Here is a 19,538-nt window from a genome sequence, read left to right on the forward strand (position 1 = left end):
TCTGACTAATTTTTTCTTAAAAAAACAATCAATCATAAATATCAATTCAAACAATTACAAACTTAAAAGTTTTAATTTCAAATACAATATTTAAATTTTAAATATAACAATTAGTTTGTAATTGGAATTTCAATTGATAATTGTTTGAATTAATATTTACAATTTATTTTACAGAAAATTTTGTTGAGAATTTAACCGTTATTAATTTATCCTTTTAAAACTTTATTGTCACTCTCCCAGCATGAGTATACTATATATATATATATATATATATAAATGCTTGAGCTAATTAACAGCATTATTTGCTTCGACTGTGTGAAGTTGTTCGGAGTCTAACAGAGGCTGATAACTTTGTGTTGTCATCTTTTCATCAGATCTTGTTGGTTCATAAGAATAAGAAGAACCAACACTACCATTCTCGTTCTCCTCATCCTCATGTTCTGAACCACTAAAACATATACATATAATAAAGCAGTCCTGCCAAACACACTTAAGATACAGTCATGCTCAAATTCAAGCGATGATCAAAAGTATAAAAGCCTCTTAAAATAATGGATACAGAGTTTATAGTTTTTTAAGGGAAGAAAAACATGCCACAACAGAGGTTCACAATTACATTAGAGAAGAATAAACTAGGACTCGCTAATTAGAGAAATAAAATTTTCCTGGACAATTTCTTTGCTAAATTCAGCTCAAGCTATGAAGTCATTGTTCATCACTAATTTTAGAAAAGAATAGTTCCTCGCTAAATTTCGTTGCTAAAACAGATTTTTCTTGTAATAATTTAAGTGCAAGAAAGTATGTATAAATAATTTGAGAAAAACATAACTTTAAATTCCTGTATTTTGATCGCATTTTACTATTAATCCCTGCACTTTTTTTTCCTGTGTTCTAAGTTCCTATACTTTTATTTTTTATTGTTTATGTCCTCCATGAATAAAGTGTAGAGACATTAGAGGGAGCTAAAATAATCAAAAACAAAAGTGTAAAAGCCTAAAATACTAAAAAAAAAAGTATAGAAGTCAATAGTAAAACACGAATAAAGTGAAGGAACTCAAAGTTATGTTTTCTCAATAATCTATGTGCTGTGTTGCCAAGTTAGACAAAGCTTATGAAGTGCTAAGGGAAGAACAACTCAAAAGTGCTTTAGAATTGATGAAAGAAAGCAAAGGCACTCTGACTCATTGAGAGACGTTCTAATGACTGATTACTTAACTAATTTAACTACTCATGATCTTGATAGCAAATTTTGCTACCACACCTCATTGGAATGTGAATGAATTGATACACTTTTTTCTTTTTTCTTTTTTAAATTCAAGTATCTCAACTAAACTCCAAAAGATTGCTAGGAAAATTCCTTGATTATTGGATAATACGAGAAGAGATTTTAAATGTGCTCTCTTATTTTTTATTATTTTATGTCCCCCCATAAATAAAGTGTAGAGACATTAGAGGGAGCTAAAATAATCAAAAATAAAAGTATAAAGACCTAAAATACTAAAAAAAAAAGTATAGAGGTCAATAGCAAAACACGAATAAAGTGAAGCAACTCAAAATTATATTTTCTCAATAATTTACGTGCTGTGTTGCCAAGTTAGACAAAAGCTTATGAAGTGTCCTGGGAAGAACAATTCAAAAGTGCTTTAGAATTGATGAAAGAAAGTAAAGGCACTCTGACTCATTGAGAGACGTTCTTATGACTGATTACTTAACTAATTTAACTACTCATGATCTTGATAGAAAATTTTGCTACCACACCTCATTTGAATGTGAATGAATTGATACACTTTTCTGATTTCTTTTTTTTTTTTAATTCAAGTATCTTAACTAAACTCCAAAAGATTGCTAGGAAAATTCCTTGATAATTGGATAATACCAGAAGAGATTTTAAATGTGCTCTCTTATTTGTGGATGGAAATTTTAAAAGAAAATACCTTGTTGGTTCTAGTAAAAGGAGATGTGACCGCCTCAGCACGAAATTTCGAGTTGAAATTTGTGTGAATAACTTTATGTCAAGTACTTCCAGTTGAGCTCGACAACATTCAAATCTAACCCAATAAGATAGTCAAATAAAAAAAATATTAATTAATAAGATGATGATAATTATAGAGTTTTAATAATAGTTTAAGGAAGGTCGATGGACGCAACAGATGAAGAAAAATCATATATGAAGATGCTATAAACAAGTAAGATTTTCTTGAAAAAGTTTTTAAAAAATAAGTTTATGAAGGTACTCCTATATATTCATTGGTTTTTTAGTGGAAGAGAAAGATATATATTTACAAACAATTCACTTGTAATTTGAGAACTTCCATGTGCATTTTTTTTAAAAAAAAAAGAATATTTATTTTCGTTATGTGTGCTTACACTGTCGATGTTGGGAACAAGCGAGCCAGTTGTACAAGAAGATCAAGGCCGTGATGTGGCTCAGCTACAATGCGGCAGGGGCCAGGACGATGCATTTCTCCTGTAATTAACTCAATTCCATCGGAAATAAAAAGATGTAATATGTTGAAAAGGAAGGGACCGGCCGGAATCAGGGCAGAGATACAATAAAATTATTGAATCATTATATCTTAACTCAAATTTTTTAAGTTGAAGTTCATAAATTTATTTAATTTTATATTAATTATTAAATATAATTTTATTGAATGTGAAACTTCTCAATTATCGACTCAAGTTCACTTGAACAATTTAAAATATATATATATATATATATATATTACAAAATCAGAAAACAAACCTCACTTCTTGACTTGTTCACCTCCCTTCTATTACAAGGGGGATTAGGAAAATAAGACCCAAATAACCTGAAAAAAAATACCATTCAACTCCCTTGAGACTTTAATAAAATTAAAAATTAGAGCACATTTATCAAAATGCCGTTGATATTAAAAAAAAAAGGTCATGAATTCAAAATCCTCCACAACCAGCTGCCCAAAAAAAAAAAATCCACCATGACCACGCCGCCAGAGCTCAGACAATTGACCAACAGTTAGTCGGCAACAATACTCCAATGGTGACCTTGTTTTTTTTTTTTTCTTTTTTCTTTTGGGAAAAGGAAAAAAAAAAAAGGAAATCGGCAAGAAGGAGCAAGAGGTTAAAATATTTGAAAGAAAGGATCAAGGTCTTTCGAATGAATTAAGGTTATAGTTTTAATTCACTTAATCTTAATTCACTTCAAAACCTTGGTCTTTTTTCTCCCCCAAAAAATTTAATCGCATGGTCCTTTCCAATCCCAAAAAAAAAAAAAAAAAGGCATTTTCCTAGAATGATATTTTCTCATTTCCCAACACCTAATTAAAATTAGTCCCCTTTCAACCTAGGTGTTGTGTCATTCCCCCAAAAAATTATAAATGGATAAAACATTACAGGTTAATATTTATTATGAAGACTTTTTTAATAAGATAATGACAGTCAAGGGCATCAAGATTTAGAAACTTTGCATGCATATTTAAAATCTTGGAAGCCAGCTTAGATGGAGCAGATTTCAACTCAGTTTTGTAAAAGTCAATAGAAACATTCTTTTTTTATTGATAGAATTATTATAAGATCAGTAAAGACCATGATTTTTAATTGGTACCTTCAAATTTGGAAATAGATTTGGCTATGCCTAATTACTTGCAAAACTCACACTACTTTATAATGCAAAATGTTATTGAATTTGGTTAATGAATGTCACATTCGAGTATTATCAAATTCAATTAAGAGCAACTCTCCTGAAAAAAAAAATTGTATATTACATATGCTAGAATCTAAGACCCTATACTTAAACAATCATAACCCTTTCCACTATCCTATTAATCAGTTTACTTAATTGATAGTACGTGCGCTGTTTATTAATTAGACTAAGCCAATGAGTTTTTGATAAAATATATCCATATCCACACTAACAAGGACTAATTCGAGGGAAAGTAATCAGAGTGGAAATTGTAACCAATTTGGGTTTGTCGTATAGAAATGATAATTTCGATTTCAATTAAATAAAAGACTACATGCGGGGGGGAAAAAGGAATAAAAGACCACATGAGGGAAAGTCAAGAGGAAAAAACTCTCTCTGCTTCCTGAAACTCCCACCTCCAAGGAAGAAGAAGACCAGCTTGCACGTAGTTCTTAGAAGGTTAAGAATGGATTTCAAGCAACTGAAGGCAATTTACTACAAGGATATTGGCCCCAGCTTAAAGAAGCTGCTGGTGCGAGTAATAGTAGACCAACTTTTGATGAAGAGTTGAGAGAGTGACCAGACAAGAAGAATTATCTGAGGAAGATAAGGATGAAGATGAAGACTCGGACTCAGATGAGGATAAGTCTCAGTCTTTGGAGAAATAGGAACCTGATTTCAAAACTGTTCAACGACCCTAAAAGGAACTTTCCCATCTTCTTTTTTTCCAAGCAAAGTGAAGAAAAGACTATACAGAGCATGGAGGAAACCAGTCAATGTTAAGTTGCTGGGAAGAAGTATTGGTTTCAAAGCCTTAGAGTCAAGGCTTAAGACAATGTGGGCTAAACGTGGAATTATTAATCTGATTGACATTGGGCATGGCTACTTTGTTGTGAAGTTGTCCAATAAAGAAGATTATTTTCAAGCCTTAACAGGAGGACCTTGGATGGTTTATGATCATATCTATGTTTTGAGACCATGTGGCTATCTCAAGGAGGATTCTGTGATTTCTTGAAAGGAAATGGAATGGTAGTGCCACTCTTGAATGTAATTTATCTGATTTTAAAGAGTCTGTCTCTATTTGGAATAGGGAAGCTCTTAGTTTGGTTGGAAGAAGGAAAAACATGTTCCGGCATGTATTCATGGTATCCAAATTTCAAATTCCTATCCTACTTCGAATTTTTTAAGGAATCTGGAGCATGATTTACAATTAGAATTAGATGAGATTCTGAAACTAAAAGAGACTAAATGGTACCAAAAGGCTCGTACTGATGGGATCACAAAAGGGGATAGGAATACTAGATATCACCACCTCAAGACTACCAGTAGAAGAAGAAGAAATACGGCGGCAGCATTGAAAGATAATGATGGTAATTGGGTTGATGAAGAGGCTTTGAAAAATCTAGTGTTTCATTATTTTAAAAATATTTTCCAGGAGGAAACAATGAATAACGAAAACTTTACTTCCACTATTTCTTTTCCAAGAAGTGAGAGTTTTAATGCTTCAACTATGACTGCCATTCCTTCACCTGAAGAAATTCGTAAAGCAGTGTTTGCTATGGGACCTTACAAAGCCACCGGCATTGATGGCTTTTCTCCTTTTTTTTTTTTTTTCCAAGCAAACTGGAAAATTGTGGGTGATTCTGTTTGCAACTTTGTTACAGATTTTTTCCAAGGAAAAATCTCTATAGATGATGCTAATAGAACTCTTATTTCCCTTATCCCAAAAAAGGAAATCCACAGATTGTAGGGCATTTCAGACCTGTTTAATTGTGTACTGTTTACTACAAGTGCATCACGAAGATTATTACTATGAGATTGAAGGCCATCATGGGTAAGTTGATGTCTCCATTCCAATCCAGCTTCATTTCCAAGAGGCACATTCAAGACAAATTATTATTGGGCAAGAAGCAATGCACATTATGAATAAGGCTAAAGGAAGAAAGGGCTATGTGGCTTTGAAGATTGATTTAGAAAAAGCATATGATCATATGAGTTGAGATTTTGTTTAACAAACTCTTACTGAATCAGGGATGGATGCTACAATGCTACATTTATTGACCTGAGCATGGACTTTATTAACTCAGTGTCTTGTGATGTTCTTTGGGAAGGCATGCAAACTGAATTTTTCACCCCTCAACATGGTCTTCATCAAGGGAACCCAATCTCACGCTATTTGTTTGTTTTGTGCATGGACAGGTCATCTCATATAATCTGTGATGCTGTGCATAAAGGTCGTTGGAAACCTATACTTATCACTAAGAGGGGGCCGTCTATTTCACATCTTATGCTTGCCAACGATTTACTCTTGTTGGGTGAGGCTTCTGAATATCAGACTCACACTATGCTCAACTGCTTGAATGTCTTCTGCATAAGTCAATAAGGGCACATCATCTACTTCCTTCTCAAAAAATGTTAAAGCTGATCTGAGAAGAAAATTGAAAAGACTAGCGGACATGGAGATAACTAAAGATATTGGCAATTATCTGGGATTTCCTCTTAAAAGGAATACAAAAAACACAAGGAGAGATTTTGGCATGTTGTGGAGAAAGTCAAAGCTAAACTTGCTGGGTGGAAGGCTAATTGCCTTTCAACTGCAGGCCATGTCATTCCAGCAAAATCTGTTTTGAGCTCCATTCCTCTGTACCCAATGCATTGAGGTTGAAAAGCTTCAAAGAAACTTTATTTGGGGTGGAGACAGCAATAAGGGGTATCATCCAATTAGTTGCGATAATATTACCTTACCTAAATCCTATGGTAGTCTAGGATTCAAAAACTTGTGCCTCTTAACAGAGCTTGCGGAGCAAAGATAGCTTGGAATCATGTGAAGGGTACTGTCAGTTTATGGGCTGAGGTTTTACAGCAGAAGTATATGCTTCAATGTGATGAAAACCTACTTTCTGCAAACAGAGGTGACTCACAATTGTGGCAATATATTTGTCAACAAAGAGATATAGTTGAGAGAGGTATGAAATGGCAGATTAGAAATGGACAAGAAGTAAATTTCTTTGATGACTATTGGCTTGCACCAGAGTTCAGAATTACAGATTTCTGTTTGAGGCCAACTATGCCTGAGGAAGAGCAGAGTAAAGCTGCAGATTGGGTTGCTTATGGTGTTTGGGATTTTACCCGAGCATCTGGTAGCATTCCAAGTGACGTTATACAACGGCTTATTCCTATCCTACCACCACGGTTGAACAGAGGCAGTGATATCATGAGTCGGTAATTCTAGTGGGGTTTTCTCAATTAAGAGTGCTTATTTCTTAATTGAAGAGAATCCATCCTGAAAGTAATTATAATGCTGTTTATTAGGAAATTTGGAAATGGGAGGGATCTGAGAGATCAGATTTTTCATTTGGCAAGTGTTCACAAAAGACTTCCTACAAACCAGTGGAGAAGCTCTTGGTCACAGGGCTCACCAATTTGTGACAGGTGCAAAGCAAAATCCGAAGATGTTCTATATATTTTAAGGGATAGTGTGCGCGCTAAAGTTAGGGAAGAAGCTGGTGGCACCTATACATTATTCACAGTTTTCTTCAGCTATTCTTGAGGAATGGATCTTGGCTAATCTGAAGAGAAATATGCCAACCAATGTGAGTTTTAAATGGGAGCTTACTTGGGGGGTGCCTATTTGGAAATTGTGGCACTGGAGAGAAGAGTTTGTATTTAATAATGGTTTCCAAAAACCACGTTGCCCTACTGCTGCTCTGAAATTAAGAGGTAGCTTCGTTCAAGACGTTGCTAACCCCCATAATGGACTGAGTTTGATGGATAATAAACAGGAAAAATGGAAACCCCCCTCCACCTCAGCGGATGAAACTGAATGTAGATGGGGCTGTTGCTAATTTAGAGCAGAAATCTGGTTGTGGATGTGTTATTAGAGATAGTTATGGAAATTGAGTGGTGGGTTTCTCCTTTTCTTTGGGTTATTGCAATTCATATGAAGCTGAGTAATGGGAGTTTTAAAAGGTCTAAGGCTGGGCTGTAGGAAGTAATGTTATTTTTATTTACAAGAAGTGAAGAGTGAATTTATCTTAAACTTCACATGAACAAACGGTATTCACCCCAATTTTATGTAAAAGACGAAGAAACATATGCAGCAAAAACGTACGTATTCCTTACCATTACTCGTACTTGAGGACTCCTCCGCCATTCCCTCAAGAACGATATATTCAGCTGATTTGTAAGAGAAAAAGATGCGAAGCAGAAGCACCGAAGTCTGCGATATGGAAAGCTCAAAGTTAGATTTAAAAGCATTAAATATAAGGCCATATTTTTTTCTATTTCAAAAATAAAAGTATAGAGTAATATGCAATAATCACTTTTATTTAGATGAGCTGGGTATCACGCATTCATCAAGGTTGGATCAAAAAGCATTTATATATAAACTTACTAATCACCCACCAACAAGCCTTAACAACGTTTGGAAAAAAAGGTCATGAGCTAAATAGGTTATGGATCAATAGTCATGAGCTAAATACTTATCAATTATATCAATGTTTGTTGGTGCAATAATTACATTTTTAATATTATCATTCAAAAACATTCACTTGAAATAAATTAAATTAAAGGGTTTAATCTGAGTGGAAGGGGAAAAAAACATGGGGCCTATTTGAAAACTTATTCTAACAACAGCTTTCTGTTCTCCAGAACAAGAGAACAAAAAAAAATTGTTTGGTGACATATTTTTAAAATGTGTTTTGGAGAACACAAAAAATAAAATATTGTTTTAAAGAACAGAAAAATAAAAATAATTTTTAAATTCTGTAATTATTGTTCTAAAGAATAAGAAAAAATGAAAAAAAAAACACATATTTTATTATTTTTTTTGTTTTCAAAACATATTTTACAAAACATCAGTTCTTAAAATAATAAAATAAAAACAGTTTTAAACAGCCCCATAAACTCTATTTAAGAGTATGTTCTCACTCTGTCTGGTTTTTCTTTTCTTTTGAGGCCCCAATCCAAGAATTCGAGTATGACTGGTTAACCAAAACATAAATTATAATCACCTCATTGATAGAATCGTTGGAAGAGGAGAAGGCAGTGTGGCCCATAGTAAGATTTGGATAGCCTTGAAGATTGAGAAACATGAATATGTGGTTCACCATTAGCAAGGTCTTCTTTTGATCCCTTGCCATATGAGCTTGCATGTGAAGGTTATGGAACTTCAAGATTTTGTTATCCAGTTCCATCAGCTTCTCCTTGTAATGACACTGTTTGGGAAAGTTCCAGCTTCCTATTTTGGAGCACTTGGAAACAAGCTTCGTACCATCTTCTAGCAATCTCCTCAAGGCAAAAGTTTCCCTTCTGTAATCTGGTCCCTTCAATCGTCTGTTTAGTTCTTCAATCTCTTCGATGACAGGACATAAAAAATCGAGTGTTTCTTCAAGTTCCTCCAATTTGGGTTTGAACGTCACGACGTTGTTCTTCACCCTCCATACTTCCTTTCGGAGTTGTTCAAACACAAGTCCCAATACAGCTCCCCCTACCAGCTCCAACGCCATGTCTTTAACCAATTCAACAGAAGTATCAGCGAATAAACTTTCTGAGAATCGAAAATTTCACCCTCATATCTAGGATCCCACCCTCTCTCTTGTTCTTTTAAAAAGGTGGGTGGCGCCAAGATGGGAATAAATAAGAGTCAAAACCAGTAAAATTTCACCCCCAGATCTAGGATCCCACCTCATACGAGTACCTTGTGTTTTCCCATGCACCTTCGACCTTCCTTCCTCTTCAGCTGAAAAAGAAAACTAACAGGTTTAAAGGGGGAATTGGATCCCGATTATACCTGATGCTGGCATTGGATACATGTATAATTTGAATTGTTCAATGATATAAATAAATTTATTTCTTTATTAATCTCAAATAAAATATAAATTTATAATTATTGATTTAAATTTTATTAATTTAAATAATATAAAATATTTAATATCTGTATTAAGTACATTCATCAAATTCAAATATGTTAGGCCTCGTTTGGTATGAGAGAAGAGTTTTTGATAGAATTGATAAAAAAAAATAAAGAATATACTTTTAAAGCTCAAAATACCTTTTATTTTATTTTTTTAATGACACATAAGCCAATTTCATGTTGAGTTAGTGGATTCCATGGTCTCTACAATGGAATTGGATTTCATCAATTTTGATAGAATCAGATTCTTTCAAGAAAGCAATTCTAGTATACCAAACAAGTCAACTGAAGAATTCCATGTCCAATTCTATTTTCCTTTTCACAATTTTAATATACCAAACATGGCCTTAAAGAATGACACAAATTACTAGTTACAATTAATATCCTTGACTTTTAATTTAACCTAATATTTTTTTACCATCAATTTAACCTAATATTTTGAACAATTATAAGTAGTAATAGTGCAAAAATTTTAAAAATAAATTAAAAATTAATTATATAGATTTATCGTATTGCTAAATTTTGAGTTAAAAAGTTGAAAAATTTAAATTCAGGTTTAGAAAAAAAAATCAAATGAATTTAATGTTCAAAATATAAAAAAATGAGTACAAAATCTATAATTGCATACGTTATATATAATTTTCCCAAGTAAGGGAGCATATTGAGGCCAAAAAAAGAAAAGAAAAAAAAAAAGAAAGGGAGCATATGTTAGGTACCCACCCTCACTCGTACATGACACTATCATTGACTATAGAGACTTATACATTAATTTTTTTTATATTGCATAATTAGTTAAAACTGTGGATAAATTGGTTTATTGGCAAAAAAAAATCTTGTGTCTAAAAAATATAAATCAAATTTTTAAAAATTTAAAAATGTAGTCGATTAATATTGATATATAAAGAGTTTATTATTAAAAAATTAAAAATTTATAAAATATTTATTATTGATATATAACAGTATATTATTAATAAATATAATAAATAAATTATAATATAAAATATAATAAATATCGTGCTGTTTGTATGATTTGGTCTTATAATATAGTTATATGTACAAAAGTCCCTAAAACTATTCATCTTCAAATCTATTTATAACCAATAAATGATATTAGTAATTTGTGTGGAGGTTAGATAAGCATTGTCCGGTGCGTCTTGGGAGGGGGCGTGACTTATGCATGTGCATGGTGTTGAGAAGGGTTAGATAAGTTTGGGGGAAAAAATAGAAAGTACTTTTGCAAGACATAAATAATGGTATTTTTTTAAAAGCACATTTTAAACAACATTTTTACAATTTATGCTCTGCATCCGTCTAACCTACGTTTTCTTTTATACTAACGTCGTGAATATTATTCATATATTCAACTTTCACTTCTATATAATGCAGTCTAATTTTATGTTTTTGTTATCTCTTTAAAAATCTGATATTTACTATTATATAATATGATTGATCTTATGATAGTTAAAACTTCTCTTCAAATTTACTAGACACTTTTGGATCAATAGTAAATCATGTATACTAACTAGTAAGCTGTCATGAGCTTCATTAAGATGAGAGATTACCGAAAGCACAAGAGTTTTTTCATTTTACAAATTTAGCATAACCCACACATGCCTATTCATTTTTAGGGAGAATTTCATTTAAAGATTTGAGAAGAAACATATTTTATAGTGAGTCCCAAAAAATTTCAAACCTCAATTTAGTCTTTAGGGATTAAATTGAAAATAAGTTGAATGTAGAAAAGATAAAAATACCCTCAGTTCAGATATTAAAAAAAACCATCAACTACAACAACCACCGAACCTTTGTCATTGGAGCTTCGGCTGTTGGCTGACCCACTGTCGGTGATGGTTGGAGAATTAATTTCTCCAAAAGTGGCTAAGGTAGGTGCAGAATCCAAGACCCATTGGTTCACCAAAAAGTTTTGAACCACCAAACCACTCAACCCATTTAATTATATAATGCATAAAATTATATATATAATAAACCTTGTTTTCAAACTACTTGATTATTACATAACTTATTAATCGCGTGACTTTACTTGTTAATATCTTAATAGGACTTGTTAATTAGTCAACTTTTTTTTAACCTCATGACTCCTGTAACAGAACTAAATTACTTGTTAATCGCATAACTAAATTTATTAATACCTTAACTATAACATCTTCGATTTTAAACAAGATTAAATAAGCTCAATTAGAATAATTAAGTGTATTAGTGAGGTGTGTGGCCAGAGAGGCATAACAGCCATGTTCGGTCTCAATTTCAAAACTAAACATGGGTCCAAGGAAAATCGAGTCACCCGAGAATGAAAGAGGAAGAAATTATATAGAGAGAGATTTTGTGCCACACGCTACGGCTTGTAGATAAGCCGTCGATGCACATAAGTGACAACACACTTGGGAGAAGCTCTTTGTGCCATGCGCCGCGGCGCATGGTCACTTTTCTGCTGTAGTAAGTCGTAAATCTGATGCAACAAAGAAGGAAAGACACAAAGAACATGAGAGAGTAGTGAAAGGATTGTACTAGGGCTTGGGAAATATGAATATTAGGAGTATTTTTGAGCTCCTAAATATTAAAGGTAAGCTTTCTTACTTAAATATTTTTCTCTTCTTTCTTTTTTATGATAGAAGTTAGGGTTTGATTAATAATAGTGATTTTTGGTCTATAGAGGTTATGGGTCCGAATTCATTGATTTAAATAAAGTTAATGAGAGTAGATTGAGTTAAGTAAACTTGGTATATATAATTATATGTTGATTGGTGGTTGAGGAGCATTTGGTGGCCAAAAATCCTCATAAATATGATGGTTGGGAATAATGCGGTCCATTAATGACCATTAAAGGGCTCAATGATATTAATAAAGATTAAAGGAAGCTAAGAAACTCTATGAGTACTTTTACATGAGTCAAGAATGAATTTTAAGTATTAAGAAATGTTGAAGTATAGTGAAATTAGCTCAAATATAGATATTGATGATTTACATCGTAAATGCTTGTAGAGTAACTATCATTAGCACCATTCAAGCTTCTTGGAAGATTTGAGAGTGAGTACTTGAGGAGTGAAACCTTTGACTTCTTAAAGGTTTAAGGTAACTGGGGGAATTATAACTTAAGCTTTTGTGTGATTATTAGTTATTGATTGATAAATGATGATTGAATTATGTGAAATTGATTGAAATGCAAATGTACCTTTCTTTGCTTGAAAAAGCCTATTATGAAGTGGAGATTTAATGTAGTTCAATGATTTTAAACAATTATGAAGTTCAATGATTGTCAAAGTGTAGGATACTATAATTATGAAAATAGGAGTTCAATCATTTGAGTGATAGAAATTCAATGATTTTGAAATGAATGGAGTTCAATGATTATGAATGTGTAATGATTCTAAAAGTTAAAGTTCAATAACTTGTTTGAATTGGAGTTCAATGACTTGTGTAATTTGGAATTCAATGAAAATGTATTTAAAAAGTTTAATGATTTATAAAATGGTGGAGTTCAATGAAATTGGTTATGTAGAGTGCTATGAATTAAATTAAACGTGAATTTTGCATGAATATATATTACATGATCTTGAGAGGTGGGAGTTTGCTTAGAAAGAGGAGTAGATAATTAAATTCACGTAGTAGGGTTCCCATCTGAGTGATGGCTTACCCGAATTGATTTTATTCACATTGTCCCACTTATTCAATAAGGGACTGTTCCACTAGTTCAACGAAAGACTCGAACCTAACTAGCTAGCCACTGGTTCAACGAGGAAGCTAGTTTAAGGTGTATAGAGAAATGGAAAAAACCGTGTTCCATGAGTTAGTTGAGTGTGCCTTGGCCGGGTAATCCCCTCACAAGTTTTTAGGCCAAGGAAGTCATGGATTAAAGACTATCCCATTGTGTTACAGCCCATGGTTTTGTGTCAGAGGAATAAGAAGGATGTAAGAGAGGTGCGATCATGTATATAGTGAGTAAGGACACATGGTTGTCTGTATTGTAATCCTAATGATGATAATCATAAGTTGAGTCTAAATCACTTTTGATTATATGTTATTGAATCATGTGATAAACCTCCTTTGATATAAAAATTGCTAAAAAACATTATCTTCCAAGTATGTGCTATTATGTTTGGAAATAGGGATTTTTATTCTCAAATGTTTTACATGGTTTGAAGAATTGTTTATATATGTCACTTGCATTTAAATCAATTAACATGCATTAATATGTGTTAGTTGGACCTTAGTTATTGAGTGGTTGTACTTACTCTATTATCTTTAACATTACAAGGAATAGCTTAAGAGGATCGGATAGAGGAAAGTAATCAAAGGCATAAGACTGCAATTCTATTTTAGTAGGCTTCTTTATTTTTGAGCCTTTATATATATGTGACAATTTAAATTTCCAATTAGGTTTTATCCATTTTTGGTTCTTACTTAAATTATGGTCTTATAAGTTGTACATGTATTTTAGGCCCTAGGGAGTGAGTTGATGATATGTGTTATATGTGATAGGGCTAAAATACTAGTGCAAATAAGAGTTGAGCATACTATGTGCTGATTTTGAATTTTTTAATGGAAATATTCTCAAACTTCCCCTTATTATGTTTTTGAATGAAGGGGTTGAGTATTGAAATTATGATTTATAAGTGTTTAATATGATATGGTGCATTGCATGAGTTAGTTTTCATATTTTGCATGTGGTCAAATGGGTGTCAATAGTTAAAGGCTTATGGTAAATAGTTTGGGCATTTAGTTTTGTGAAATTTATAGAAAAAGTGTAAGTTTTGAAAAGAGTATTTAAATTTGATTAAGAAATAATTTTCTTATGAAACTAAAGCCATTAGTTTGAGCTCAAAAAGAGTTTTTTGTAGACATCTAGTTCGTGTCAATTGAATGTCGAGCAGAGAATTAGGGCACGTCGGAAGTTGCCCCAAAAGTTGTCAAATTGACAGCAAAATTTATTATCAAAATTCACACAATTGATCCGTGGTGCATGGTGTCACGAGTCAAAGCTCATGTCACAGAGGCGAACATGCCGCGATGCATGTTCGATGAGCCTCTATGCACGCCCTAAAATTTTTTAGAATTTTCTTGTTTTGAAATTTTTATGCTAACGCACTCATGTTTGAAATGATCTTATGTTTCTGCATATTTATAAACTTTGATTTGTCTATTTGGAGGACTTTGAGAATGGTTTTAGTTTTGTAAACTTAGGATCCTAACTTTTCTAACCATTTAAAACTTGGTATTATGTTAAATACCTTGATTCCATTTCCTTGTTATGTAACATCTTAATTTTTAGATGATAAAGAAATTATGAAATTTAGGTTTTATTAACGATAAAAAAAATGATAATAATAAAAATTTATATTATTTGAGGTTATTCAAAAATAATAATATAGTTAGGCAATTAATAGTGACTTAAAAATTTAGGTTTAAAATCACATAAGAAATGTTTAGTTAAGATATAATATTAAGATTTAGAATATATAAATAATTTTTTTTGTGTGTGTAAGTTAAAAAAACAAAGAGAGAGAGAGAGAAGGCTTTTTTTTTAGGTCCCACATCAATTAGATGTGGAAAGAGAAAGTGTCTCCTCATGTATAAAAGAGAAGCACATACATTAGTTCAGACAAAAAAGAAGCATTGAGTAATTTGTGAAAATTACAACTAATGACCCAAAGATTTAAATAATTAAATTTAAATCTATAGTTTTTTTAATAATATAATTGTGGGATCCACAATCCCATTTTTATATTATTTTTCCCTATCTCTCTATCTCCCTCTCACTTTGCTCCATCCAAGGGTATTATTTTTTTGTTTCTTCAGGTATGCTTCAACTTTCCTGTTTAAATTAACATTTAAAAAATTATTTAATTATAAAATTAATTTCATAATTATTTCATAAATAATATTAGCTCTCTAATGATATGATTATTTTGTAGAGTAGAATAAATATTTTGATTAAGATTTTTCTATAGGATAGTTAATCTGATGATATGATGGATTAAAAATACATGTTAAAGTTTTTAGGGATATAATAAATATTATAGAATATTTTTTTGAGGTTGAAACTCATGTTTAAGAATTTTTGAGTTAGACTCTAGATCTATATGGTTAAATTTATATTGAATCTGAGATGTAGGGATGAACATCTGATTATTAAATATTTATTTAAGTATGAATAGGTATTTCTAAGGTTATAGAGTGGTGGTTTGAGGCTTCAGGGTAATTTTGAAATTTATAATATATTTTTGGATGAATTTTTTTAGAATATAGATAGCTGAAATGTGATACTAGAAGTTATTTGAAGCTTGAATATAGTTTATTAGGGTATAAAAATTTTAAAGAAGAATTTAAAAAGTTAAATAAAGCATAAACTTTAAATTAGTATTAATATAGATCTTAGGCCTAAGACTTTCTAACTCTTTAAATTAGAGTTATTTATTAATTTCAATGTAAAATTAATATATAGTAGTCTAGAATAATTATGTAGATTGTATCGATAAAGAGAGTGGTGAAAGAGGAGTTGTGAAGGTGAACTTATTGTTCAAGACACAAGGTAACCATTATTAATGTGTTGTGATGGGTATGTATGTGATTAGTTATGCGTTGTTTGAGAAAATTATGAATTATTGAAAATAAATACTGGTATATACTTGTTTCGAATTATTGCAAAGTGGGTTAAAAATTAGTTTTTGTTTATCATGATAAGATATTATTATTCGGTTATATTCTTGTTTGGATATTTAAATGATACATAACTTGTCAAGATATTTTAATATATGATATTATTGGAGATTTCTGTCTGTTAATTATTACCACATGGTAAGCCCTCATTGGACCCAATGAGTGGTGTGTAACTTGGTCCAACTCACTTTTGCTTGGGTGATTTGGCATCCAAGCATGGCGAAAGGAGGATATAAAGTGTAGTCATGCAATTAACTACTTGTTTGGTTTATTTGGAAATATTATTCGATTAAATATTTTTGTGTGCCCACTTAGCAATCGCATGATTAGTTACATCCATGTGCATCATTACATATCAATTTTTGGTTACTAGGACTTTTAAGTCTCATTTCCCATGATTAATATTTTTATAGGAGCGAATTTGGCTAAGAAAACACCAGAGGTGTGATTTTAGTGTATTAGACATTATCTTTTACATTGCCTTTTATTTTGGATCATGCAATATATCTAGTGCCAACTTAAAACATATCTTATTTTGTGGAGCACATAGACTCTAATCTTTTTATTAACTGCATTTATATGACCAAGAGGATCATGTCTGTCCCTCTTGAGTCTAACCTAATTTGAATATTATGCCATGAGGATCCTGTCTGTCCCTCATAGTTCTAATTGCTTTTTGGTTCACATAACAACATTAAAAAAATTGTATTTAGAAATTGTTTGGAATTTTGACAACTTAAGATAGGATTTTACACTAAATGTTGATTTAAAAATTATTATTTTCTTTGATATGAATTGTTTTACATTGCTTTCCAATAGGTACAATTTTATCTTCAATGATCATAGTAGAGCTTATTCATTATGTTAAATTCTTTCTACTATGGTAGGCTATTTGTAAAATATTTTATTTATATGATAAACTCTTTTCTACCATAGTAAAGTTTTAAAAAGAAGTTTAGTTATTTATTATCATGGTAGAAATTTTGCTACTATGATAGATGATAGGGGTTCGATGATGTAAAAATGATTTATTGAACTAATAATTTGCAAAAAATCAATTTGAAAATTTTAAGGTGTTACATGTTATTTGAGAATTGGAGTTAATTATGGGTTAGAAGGAGGGAGATATTACATTAATAGGACTTGTCAATTATTTAACTCTCTTTGTTAAATCCATGACTCTTACAACAAAGCTACATTACTTGTTAATAATGTAACTGTAATTGTTAATATCTTAACAAGATTTGTTGATTACTTGAATTTGCTTGTCAAATTCATGACTCCTTTAACTAAACTACATTACTTGTTAATCATATAACTTTAATTGTTAAATATGCAACAATACTTGTTAATTATATAGCTTGACTTGTTAAGACCATAACAAGACTTGTTTAACTGTTGTTTTGAAAAAGCAACTAAGTTTCTTGTTAATTGCATAACTTTACTTATTAAATCTTCAACAATACTTGTTAATTATCTATTGTCACTTGTTAAATGAATATATAATTTACATAAAAAATTGAGTTTGTTAGATAATGAAAGCAACGACAGTCGAGTCTCCCTTATCAATATTCGTTAAATTAGATACTCAATTATATAAGCGTGCGCGCGCGCGCGCACACACACATATATAGAGAGAGAGAGAGAGCAATACCTTAAAAAAAATATAATATTAACAATTAAAATTGAAGAACTAACAAGCTATATTAGGCTTTTAACAAGTATACTTTTTGTCATAATACTTAAGAGATTTAAAAATAAGATTTATTATACAAATAATTTTGAGAGAATCACGGAATTAACAAGTAAAGTTGCATAATTAAGAAGTCAAGCTGTGCAATTAACAAGTATTGTTGCGTGATTAATAAGTAAAGTTACATAATTAATAAGTAATGCAGTTTAGTTGAAAGAGTTATGAATTTGACAAGTAAATTCAAATAATTAACAAGTCCTATTAATGTACTAACAACTATAGTTACGCGATTAACAAGTAATGTAGCTCTGTTGTGGAAGTCACGGACTTAATAAGGAGAGTTAAGTAATTAATAAGTCCTGTTAAGGTATTAACAAGTATAGTTATGCGATTAATAAGTGATTTAGTTCTGTTACAGGAGTCATGAGGTCAACAATAAAAGTTAAGTAATTAACAAGTCTTACTAAGATATTAATAAGTTAAATTACGTGATTAACAAGTAATGTAATAATCAAATGGTTTGAAAACAAGGTTTATTATATATATAATTTTATGCATTATATGATTGAATGGATTGAGTGACTTGGTGGTCTAAACTTTTTTGGTGAATCAAGGGATCTTAGGTTCTACACCCACCTTGGCCACCTTTCAAGAAATTAATTCTCCATAATTTTCTAGCCACCATCGACAATGGTCCAACCAATTCCTGGAGCTTTAGTGGCTATTATGGCCAGCGAGGTTTCAGTCACCGGTGGTGTTGCTTTGGTGATAGTGGTTGATGGTTTTCTTTTTTTAATATTTGAATTAAGGGTGTTTTCATCTTCTTCACATTCAACTTATTTTTAATTTAATCCTTGATAATCGAATTGAGGTTTTAAAATCTTTTGGGACCTACCAAAAAATTTTTTCTTCACAGTTTCTTAAATGAAATTCTTTCTTTTTTTTAGGATATGTGGAGATTGAACTCATAATCCTTTGCATTAAAGGAAAAGATTCATGCCATTAATCTAAATTATTTTTAAAAAGTACATTATAGGAAAAATTTCATTGCAACTCCCTTGACTAAATTTATTGCCAGTCAACTTCTAAAATTATGAAATATTAATTTAGTCCCTATGAGTTTACTTCAACTAAATTGAAATCTAGTTTTCGAGAGAAATTACACAAATAATCCTAATCTCATATATCAGTTATTTATTTTTCATATAACACTTGTTCATTTTTTCTACATGAGTTATTTATGTGCATAGCTTCATTTATTTATATTTATAGTAGTGTTATGTTGTTAGTAAAAATTGAAAATTCCCTTACATCAATTGTTTATTTTTCATACATCGATTATTCATTTTTTCTAAATGAATTGTTTATGCATCTAACATCTCTTGTTTATAGCTTTAATGAGCTTTGCAAATTTTTCTTGCATCAATTATTTATTTTTCATACATCAGTTATTTATTTTTTCTACATGAATTGTTCAAAGTAGGCTTACACAATAAGATCAATTAAATATAGGTTAAAATATTAAAAAAATCTCTTCTGTCCCTTGAAGGCAGTTACAAAAAATTCTTTTTCTCTAAAAATTTAAAATTAATCTT

The 19,538-nt window shown here is 31.1% G+C and overlaps 1 protein-coding gene across 1 annotated transcript; it reads right to left on the reverse strand.

Moving 5' to 3' along the window:
• Window positions 1-285: 285 nt before the first annotated feature.
• LOC129289885 (uncharacterized) lies at window positions 286-9,430 on the reverse strand. Its single transcript, XM_054926644.1, has 5 exons — window positions 8,674-9,430; window positions 7,784-7,880; window positions 2,368-2,467; window positions 1,935-2,048; window positions 286-448 (listed from the first exon to the last, which is right to left on the reverse strand). The coding sequence occupies exons 1-5, from the start codon at window positions 9,166-9,168 to the stop codon at window positions 286-288; spliced, it is 969 nt and encodes a 322-aa protein (XP_054782619.1). The 5' UTR covers window positions 9,169-9,430.
• Window positions 9,431-19,538: the final 10,108 nt, after the last annotated feature.

The sequence above is a fragment of the Prosopis cineraria genome, unplaced genomic scaffold (assembly GCF_029017545.1).
Source record: "Prosopis cineraria cultivar Desert tree isolate PC_DT_omini unplaced genomic scaffold, ASM2901754v1 PC13, whole genome shotgun sequence".
In the NCBI taxonomy this organism is placed as follows: Eukaryota; Viridiplantae; Streptophyta; class Magnoliopsida; order Fabales; family Fabaceae; genus Prosopis; species Prosopis cineraria.